This window comes from Oncorhynchus mykiss, chromosome 11 (assembly GCF_057628025.1).
Source record: "Oncorhynchus mykiss isolate SJ-2025 chromosome 11, ASM5762802v1, whole genome shotgun sequence".
In the NCBI taxonomy this organism is placed as follows: Eukaryota; Metazoa; Chordata; class Actinopteri; order Salmoniformes; family Salmonidae; genus Oncorhynchus; species Oncorhynchus mykiss.
Window position 1 is genome coordinate 58,322,110 of NC_143032.1, and position 10,436 is coordinate 58,332,545.

The following is a 10,436-nucleotide window of genomic DNA, read 5'->3' on the forward strand; positions in this document are numbered from 1 at the left end:
GGAAGAGAGAAGGGGTGGCAGGGTAATCCATGTCTGAACAGGAAGATGAGAGCAGGAGGAAGAGGGGAGGAGGAGGGCATAAAGCCTCACTGCCCACCTCATAACCCTGTGGGGAGGAGAATGTGAGGAGGGCATAAAGCCTCACTGCCCACCTCATAACCCTGTGGGGAGGAGAATGTGAGGAGGGCATAAAGCCTCACTGCTCACCTCATAACCCTGTGGGGGGGAGAATGTGAGGAGGGCATAAAGCCTCACTGCTCACCTCATAACCCTGTGGGGGGGAGAATGTGAGGAGGGCATAAAGCCTCACTGCCCACCTCATAACCCTGTGGGGGGGAGAATGTGAGGAGGGCATAAATCCTCACTGCCCACCTCATAACACTATGGGGAGGAGAATGTGAGGAGGAGAGAGAAAGATTATCCTTTGCAAACATGTTTTCACTGTGTGTGAGGGTTCTACTCCTTGGGGATAGGAGGCAGAGTAGCAAGAGATAGAACAAGTCAGACCCAATTGAGTTATCTGCTGTGGCTGGAGTGAATATGGTACCGACTACTGTGTGTTCACAATTTGAGCGTGAAAGTAGGTTACCCCAAGAATTACCCAGAGTTGTTGAAAATCAAGTGCAATAGAGAAAGATGGACAACTAGGAACTGACAAACTGTGGTCTAGGAATCAAAGTGAAAGCATATGTTCAGCGTGTATAGTTGTTTTTAGAACACTACAAAAGCATCTAAGACAAAGCTCTTTTATAACTGAGCTATCATTGGCCCGGCCCTTGATAACAGTCAGATAGTGGTGTGTGATTATCTCAAAGAGAAGAGAAAGAAAACAATAGAGAAAAAAAGGGTTTTGGCTTGTGTCCCTTCTCTACCAGAGGAGAATTATTGAAACAGTATGTAGCTGGCTGAGATGCAGCCAGTCTCCCACAAGCAACAGAGAGGGTCAGAGAGGGCATGTTGTAGAGCGGTGGGGCTAGGCAGGATTACAGGCTAATGACAGCAATAAGAAAATATGTAGATCTCTGCCTGCAAGATAGGGCACGCTCAGAGCTCTGCGGGCACGTTTGAAATACCAGAAGTCAAAGGGATCCTTGAATTTGCACTCAGAAAAACGCTAAATTGCTGTGTGTGACCAAAACCCCGAAACACTAAACAGACTATTCCTAATCAGCACTAATACAGAAACTCTGTGCCAAGAGTATATCTGATCATTGCTAGCTACCAGCTGTCCATACAGTATGCAATGGATACAAACTGTCTTACTTCTTACTTTTGATTCCTAAAACTGACTGACAGCATTAAAGGATGAGAGAACAGACAAGCACTTGAACAAAACCAACAGAAATTTGGGGCTGATGTCACAGAGAGGACAGTGAGCACTAAGATAGGTATGTCCAAAATCATTTGCAAAGTACTCTTCCCTTTAACACAGTGGAAGATGAAAATGCAGCTGCAATTTGAAGAGTTACCCTGCTTTACCTAATTCTTAATGCTACAGTAATACTGCACTCAGTTAGTTATTAGCAGTGATTTACTGGCCTAATGCTAGAACTAACCACACGACAAGGTGCAGGATTGTCCCCCTACCCCCACCCCTACACAGAGTTCTAATGTATTCTTCATCCATGGTGGACACTCACTCATCCACAAAACATTCTGGGGACAAGCTCTTAATCCAGCCTATAATTGTTCCCTGACAACAGCGAAGATTGAAATGAGCAAATGCACAGCCCCTGCATCATTGGGCCTCATTTCCCCAGGCTTCCCAGTCGTCGTGGAGAAGCTGCAGGTTAAGGAAAATCTCGCAGGGATTGAGAATTAATCCCATTGTCTCCTGGCTTGAATTATCCACGGACACAGACTGAATCTCTGGAATCTTCAATATGGGGCACCGGGCAGAGGACAGGATGGCAGCCATTGCACTGGCCAGTTGTTTTTTAAACTGAGAAACCCCACTGTATGTGCACCCCTGTCAAAACAGACTAAGCATAGAAAGACTAGTAGTGTAGATTCAAACCCAGAGAGAGAGCATGAGAGAGAGAGTGGCAGATGGGAGCAGATCATTATTGAGCATAGCACTGCTGCCACTCTCTCTCTCTCTTTCCAGCAACATTCATTAACTAAATGACAACAGCTGCGGGCATGGTATTAATATCAACAGGAATTTAAAAGATTAACAATTTGATCATTTCCGCTCTGATAAATAGTTTCATTCCAGTTGATAGATGATATGGTTTTCAGTGTCCTAACATAAACATCTATGATAGGAAAACACACAACAGGCATTTTTCATCAGTGCGACACGCTCGGTGGCTGGGAAAAATATGGTTTTCATGTGGACATAATGTGAAGATAAAAACGGCCTTTGAAGAAACATTTGATTGATTGCACTTTGTGTGTGTGTTACACTTAGACCCTCCGCTGCAGCCCGGACTCAGGGGTAGACTTAACATAGTAAATGCTAATCTGTCTCCCTCCATTTAGTATGATATACATGTTACAATTTGTATGGTATGTATTAATTTGTGGATGTCGATTATCCATTTTGTATGATATGTTACGTATTACAATTCACATATGTTACGAATTTTCAATATGTATGATATGTTACGAATTTGCAATATGTATGATATGTTACGAATTTGCAATATGTATGATATGTTATGAATTCCAATTTGTTGTGGCTAACGTTAGCTAGGCTAACAGTTAGGGTTAGGGTTAAGAGTCAGGTTAAGGTTAGGGTTAGAGGAAGGGTTAGCTAACATTCCAAGGAGTATGTAATTGCAAAGTTGCTAACTAGCTAAAATTCAAAAGTTGTCCGTGATGATATTCGAACACACAACGTTTGGGTTGCTAGACGTTCACGTTATATGTTGACCCATCCACCCCGACCAACCACCCTCCTTTCTTTTTTGATTTAAAGCTGCAATATGTAACTCACAAAGAAGTATGAGTTATAGATCTGTCACTCTCATTGAAAGCAAGTCTAAGAAGCAGTAGATCTGTTCTGTGAGCCAATTCTATGCTTCCCGTTCTTAAGTTTCATTTTTGCTTCCTTGACTTTCGATTTTTAACACCAGCATCAAAAAGCTGAAAATACTATATTTTTGGTAATTGAAAATATATTTCGTACAATGATTCTCTGTTTTGTCACAAACTGAAATTCGGCAAAGTATTAGAATCTTAGCAAACAGGAAATGGCAGAGCTATGTCTGCATAGTGCACCATTATTAACCTTCTGTCTTATGTAACCATGTAACCATACTTATGTAACCATACTAAATTTAACATGTCACACTAATTTCAGTGTCTCGGATTTAAGTTTACTATGTTATGTCTAGTCTATGTAACCAGGCTGCCCCCTCCCCCATAGCTGGAAGGAATGTATCTTTAGATAATCTTAACCATCATAATCCCTTTAATCTCAGACCACCCCCATCAATCTGTGTCCTGTAAGAGTACGCACAAGATCTCTATCAAATTAAACACCACTTGATTCAGGGAATTCCCAGGACATGGCCTCCTTTAGTGTCAGACACACACCATGACTGACAGACACTCTTTACCGGCAATTGTCCCTGTGTGACTTCCAGGGCACCACATCTGCTACATCATCTAAAAATTAACACCACTGTCACACAAAGGAAAGTTGGATCAGTAGAGCCACAGTGCAGGCAAAGTGAGGCTTAGACATCTGTAGGACTCAGTTTCCCTGAAGAAAAATGGCATTTTCCCCAATCGAAGACCCTGAGACGAGGGGGAGGAGGGGAAAAAAACAGCTGACGTGTGCTTGAAATGCATTACAATGACATGGCGACGCCTTTCACAGTGAATGTGTTCTTTAACAAACTTTGCATTTGAATTCCAATGGAAGCCAATACTGTATTGAGTTAAGATGATTACCATCTGATGTCAGTACAGGTATCACTTTTCAGGTTTCATTCTGTGCCTGCAAACCCTATCTGACGCCACACATACTGGCTAAAGTGAGACAACAGGGAGATACAGCAACAGGAGGCACAACGAGTACACTTCATCTTTAAAATGTCTGAGAGAAAAAAACGAAGAAAGCATCATGAATAGTGAGGCAACAGCATCTTACGATCTATGAAAAGCTTATAACTCCAGTAAGAGCTGGTGGGAGTGGGAGTATTGTAAATATTATGCCCCTTTCCTGTAAAAACAACTCCAGCTGTTAATCTTAAACAAATGCTTACCCTGACATTTCCTCACACTGCAATTTCAGCCCAAGGCAGGAGTACAAACTCAACTTGTATACTCATTTCAAAGATAACTAAGGTGTAATTAGGAGAGAGGTTCCGGAGAAGCCTCAAGCTAAAGCCCCAGATTCAAGGGGGGATAACACTCCAATAAAAGCCTAGAAGTCTCATCAGGCACCACAGCAGAGATCAGGCCAGAGTTACTGCCACCCCACTGAGTCCTATTATTGACACCATGAAGACAGCTTCAGCTGGAGAGCCACACGTTTAAACGCCTGTCTCAATTTACACATTTCACACTCCATCAGGCCCATTAGCTAGATCTAATTTCCCAATATTTATCCATGTCTAAAATGTAAGCTTAATGTTGACTGACAGTGTTCTCCAATAACTTCCAAACTGTATGTCCATAACATTTTTAAATAATCAGAATTATAGAGTTCCATGATCATGTAACCATTGCAACACATTACATCTGTTATCTTGGCAATGCACATCTTGGCAATGCATTGCTCGTCAAGAGCGCTAGCTACATAGCTAGCTACATAAGGTACAGATCTGAGATTAGAGAAGAGTTGCTTAAGATATGACTTGAATTCATTAGTCAAGCTGAGATATGCTTAAAAGATGCATTGGAGTCACAAATAGACTTCAAACCCTCTTAAAATATTCCATGAATAAAAAATAATGTTCAAAATCAAGAGAGACTTCTAAGAAACTACAGGTTTGGAAAACAATACTATATCCAGTTGAACAGTAATGAAGATCAAATGAACAGTCAAACTGAATGGCAAATGGGACTGAACTGTAAAGAAGTCCCCATTTTGCTTGTTTAGCATCATTATTGTTGCTTAATTGGGCGTGCTTTGAGTCATTTAAATGAGCACTCCCACGGCATTTGTTATTTCTTAGCGCTGACAACAAATCAATTGTCCCACTCCCCACAAATGCACACACATTATGGCACCCTAATCACCTGAAAACTACAGGAGCAAACCTGTTGATGTAAACTACATTGTGTGTGGGGTGGGCTGGTTTGTATACATTTCATCTTCCATACATGGCTGCTTACCCTTTAGATAACTATTTGCCTTGTAATGATAATGGGCTTTCTAGGAGCAATATGAACTAAATAATGAAATAGAGAGGTAAAGTTTAGAAGTAAATCAACAAACCATTTAACAACCATTATCAAGCCATACTATGAGTAAAACATTTCTACAACAATACTGACATTCCTACTGTTTTTTTCGCTGACTAATAGAATCACCCCTCAAAGAGGCGCCTCCAATGACAAACATCTGGTTCTTACTGTCAATCGCACTAGTAACTACATCTGTTTGAGGATAACCATTCACACTTCACTCTCTGTTTCTTGAATGCCTATACACGCTAGGATCACATTTTGCATTGTGAGTTATATAAAGATCCAGGATTTGAACCCATACATGTGAGCTCTCCATGTCTGGCAAGAGAACAGGGCCTCAAGCAACAAGCTCCCTCTGGGTCATACTCTCAACAACTGAGGACACCTGAAATAAAATCAGGGAATTATCAAACTAAACTTGTCAGATGATAAAAGGCATCAGACGGCTGCCTGCCTTCGAACCATCCCTCATCACCCCATAATCCTGTGTTTATTATCAAGTCAGAGACTAGCTCATAGCCAAATGCACAAGTAAAGGCGGGAATGATTAAAGGCTTGGGTTATAGGCACACATGCAATTCTCAGGGCCAGTAAACAGCCCCGGGATAAGCTGCCAAGCCCCTCTGAATGGGCTGCACTCACCTTACGCTGGTGTGGCCAGTCTGCCCAGCCTGCCCTCCACCTTCCAGCAGCTCTGCCCTGGCATGGTGTGAATGACCTACAGTCTGTGGGAACTGCCAGAGCTAGTCAGAGGGGAGAGGAGAGGGGCTGGGCGAGACGGAAAACCACTTGCATAAGTGAGGGCAGGGGGTTGCTTGAGACTGGTCTCCTCTCCCTCCCTATAGGCTACACAGCAGATGTCTCTTGGTAATGCTTAGAGTAGAGGAGCTCAAACACAGGGCAAGCCCGCAGACTGATGTCAGAATACAAATTAGGATACGATTTAAAATTCAGGAGACTCAACCCTTGCAAGACGCTCCTTGGTAGATTAAGTCATCTACCCCATTATAATCCATAATCAAATGTCAACTCAGTTTCTGCTCTCTTGAAGATGTATCATTATTTAAATAGAGAAGACATTGAGCGTGACTTGCTCTCATCCATTTTTCATATAGAAAGTGAGTGGATCTAATCTCAATGGGTTCTTACAGTCTTAAATTAGTTTCAGGGATGCTACCAAGGTTGGAGCTCTGTGAACTAAGGCATTTTCCATCATTTAACTATCAGCTTTAAATGGCTTTTCACCATATACATTTTTAATGAATGTTAGAAATTATATTTTGCTCAAGTGAACCTAAAGTTAAATGATTGGTTTAATTTATCGTTTAATCTTGTCAGCTGGAAAGCACACTCTGTCCATTGTATTGATCTAAAGCTAACCTTGAGCAGCAGACAGCTATCAAATTGACTCAATGCAATGGTGTCCTTAAGGGGAAATAAGAGTAGAAATCTATACAGGCACGAGGCCAAGTGAGTGAAGGAACACAACAGCAGTTTTGATTGCTGACAGTGGTTGTCACCTTTTGCGCTCTAGCATTATGAACAAGTAAACTAGTGAGTGAGTGAGTCAGTGAGCGAGTCATTGAGTGAAGACGTTTGAGTGAGTTGAAATAGGGCTGAATCATAGGTGCAGCATATCTTTGGGAAAAAGAGTACAAAAGTTGGATCCGGGTCAACATCAGCCATCCCTTGGATTATTTAACAAATGTAGAGCATGCTGAAGGAGCAGGTGGAAAGAGCTGGGATTGAGGAGGGGAGAGGGGGCTCAGAGGCTTGACGTGGGTGGGAGTTATTCTTGCAAATTACATCTTTGTTCATGTTGCATCCTCAATTCCAGCCAAAACATATCATCCTTATTTGAAGACATCATTTTTTACATTTAGGAATACCACTTTGGAGCACTTGTACTGATCGATTGACCCTGCTTTTGGGGGGCTCTTTACCTGGAGTCATGTGTAGGGCTTTCAATAAATTCCCTGGCTTTCCAAAAATCCTGGTTGGAAGATTCTGGATTTCCTGCTTTCCTGCTTATTCCTGGTTACCTCCAACCGTGATTTTGGGAAAACCAGGGAATTTATTGAAAGTCGACTGAATTTTGCAACCCTAGTCATGCGTCAGTTATCCTACTATTTACAAGTGACATATAACAATTTGTCCTGACCACTGAAATGACGGATACTGATGATTTACATAAGGGTTGCTCCTCTAAACAGATCTATGTAGGGAGTTGAGAGTAGAGGAGAGGAAGCAACCTCTTGAACCCCCCCCCCCCCAAAAAAAAAAAAACATATCACTCCTTACTATGCAAAAGAGGAGTATAAACAAGCCACATGAAATATGAGCAGTGTGTGTGTGATGCATTCTGTACTGCAACATGCCACTTGAATTATAATCTGCCTCTGCAGCAATTTAGAGTGGCTGGTATATGGTCTTCTATGTCATGCTCAACCCAGCTTCTTCTCATTACAAAAATAGGACAAATAATCCAGGCCACTGGACTGATGAGAGAGGAAGAGGAGGTGAGGAAGAGGAGGTGACGAAGAGTACGACTTTACACATGGTCAATTCCACTGTAACAGAATGATGCTGCGACTCTTTAAAATGTATGTAAAACAAAAACCACTGATTGAAAAGTTAAACAAACCATACAACTCTATGCACGAGGACTACTTTTAACAATTTCCGCGGAACATTTTACAAAAACACATTTACCTGAAGAACAGGGCAGATGCAAAGTTTGGTAAAATAATGATGGTTTGTGCTGTTTGTGGCATCACTCTGTTTACCATGGAATAGCCCACATCCCCTGCATGATGCTGTCAAGCGAGAATGAGACACATACAAGCACCAACACATTTAAGTACCAGGGAGAACTTCCAGAGGGGTCATTTCTAAGTGGAGCCATGTCTCTATCTGTAACAAATGTATTCCCCAGATGAGGAAAATATCTCTCAGAATTCCCCAAAGACACTAGGAGATACAGTGAACTCACAGCACAGTGTTTATTGCGATGACAACTGGGATATCTTCTTCTATACAAAATATAGGCCTATTCTGTTATGAATGTTGACTTTATATTTGGAGACATCAGCTAGACAGGGGATGGTGCAATCCGATACTTCAACAGAAACCAAATGTATTGATTTAGTTTAATTAGGCTGCACTTATTGTCTGGATTATGAATAAAGACCCATTCAACCTTGGCTATGGGAGAAGAAGACCCATGATGATGAGCGCAATGTCCAAGGAAACTTGCATATAACAGCCAACATATAATTAGAAGAACACATACAATATGGGTCTAATGGTTTTTAGATGGGGTCAGAAGTGGAGATCATTCATACATGAGGATGAAATAGATCAGGGGTGTATTCACTATGAGCCAAACAGAACCAAACGGAACGAAAACGGGAGGGACCTACCTGAATTTGTCCAATAGAAATTCTCGGATTCGTTGCAAAACGTTTCTCGCGTGGAGTAAATGGTGAAATGTTTTCCAACAGAAACGGCGTAATGAATACACCCCATATGTAGCATACAACACCCCAATCTCCAGCCGCTTGTTTTCAGTGGTCGCGTGAACAGCCGGTGAAGTAAATGCACGTCATTTTGCGCAATGACAAAACCAGTTGGGGAACACAAGAGCCTCATAATAACATAGTAGAATGCAGTGTTTTTCTTCACGACCAAGGCTTGCATAGCTTAAGTAAAAGTAACATCGGCAAGGATTTGAATAATTTCAACCGACAGGTCAATGGGTGAAGATTTAGTGCTATCAAAATGAATCTTCCAAGTTTGGCTATACATTTGATTAAATAGGCTATTCTAAAAATGCAAATTTTTTGACAACTACACAGACAGATTATACATTAAATATACTCTTAACTATAGATAAAGATATGGCGAAACTTTAAAACAAAGCATTTTCCATTATGTTCTTCCAGTAAAAATTCCAAACTTTTTTTTCCATGCTTTGAAAAATGTACCCTGAGAAATTACATTGATGTCCTCGGTTTATTTCCACGAGTGCCATCTTTCCACCATGAGTTATGCCAACAGTATGTTACTATTCTCAATCATGTGTAAATCAGCAAAACTATGACAATATGTAAAAAATAAAGAATAATTTAAAAATATATATTTTAAAACTCGATTCCCCGCTGTCATCTCCAAAATGAATATCCCTCACTTCCAAACACATAAAAGCATTTCGTGGCATGTTTTAGGTCCACATAAATGTTAGATAAAAAGCATTCCAAAAGCTTACCAGCTTTACAGGGATCCTTATAGTCGATCACATCTGAGGTGGCAGTGGGCTCCACATAGTAGCTTGTTTCTATTGCTTCTAAATCGATCGCCGATATCATGCAAAAGCAGGATAGAAGAAACAAACATCTCGTTGTGAGATCCATGATTCGTGAGTGAGGGGTACAGCAAAAGACGAGAAATAAGAGGTAAAGAACAAGAGGAACGAGAGGGACAGAAAGAGAGAGAGAGAAAATGGGAGGTTTTGGGGGAAATGAGATCTCTCCGGAGGGCGGGTTTAAAATCAGAGCTCAGCCTCTCCACAATGTCTTGATTCTGGGGCAGTGATTCGCTCCCCTAGTCGTGCTCCGGGCTAGTGCATTTGCCAGCAAACTTCGGTGATCGTGGCACATCATCGCGTTGGTATGTCTGGAGAGGACCGAGGTAAAGACAGTTTCAGGTTGGATATTCGACGGATATTCGCCTGTAGTTCCCTTACGTCCACCAACAGCAGTTAGGGACTGTCAACATAGTGACAAATCAAAATGTTGCTCTTTAACTATTACTCCTAACACTTTCAAAACTGGTTGTACCCGATGGCATAGACACACATTGCACACCCTTTAGTTTGTCCATTGTCATCTCACATGATTTTAAATGAATTTTTCCAAATGTAAAATTTCAATAGCTCCTTGGTCATGTGACCTAGTGACTTCAAACAAGTTTCAGAATGTCCACTCAGTTGACCTACACATTGCACACCCTTAAGTTTGTCCATTTTCATCTCACAAGATTTTAAAATTATTTTTCAAAATGTAGAATTT

At 41.3% G+C, this 10,436-nt stretch overlaps 1 protein-coding gene across 1 annotated transcript in view; it reads right to left on the minus strand.

Annotated features, from left to right (window-relative positions):
- bmp1a (bone morphogenetic protein 1a) overlaps positions 1-10,070 on the minus strand; it is a 50,332-nt gene extending 40,262 nt beyond the window's left edge. Inside the window, exon 1 of the mRNA XM_021621495.3 lies at positions 9,635-10,070. Coding sequence (XP_021477170.3) covers positions 9,635-9,779 — 145 coding nt within the window. The 5' untranslated portion in view covers positions 9,780-10,070. The remainder of the gene's footprint in view (positions 1-9,634) is intronic.
- Positions 10,071-10,436: the final 366 nt, after the last annotated feature.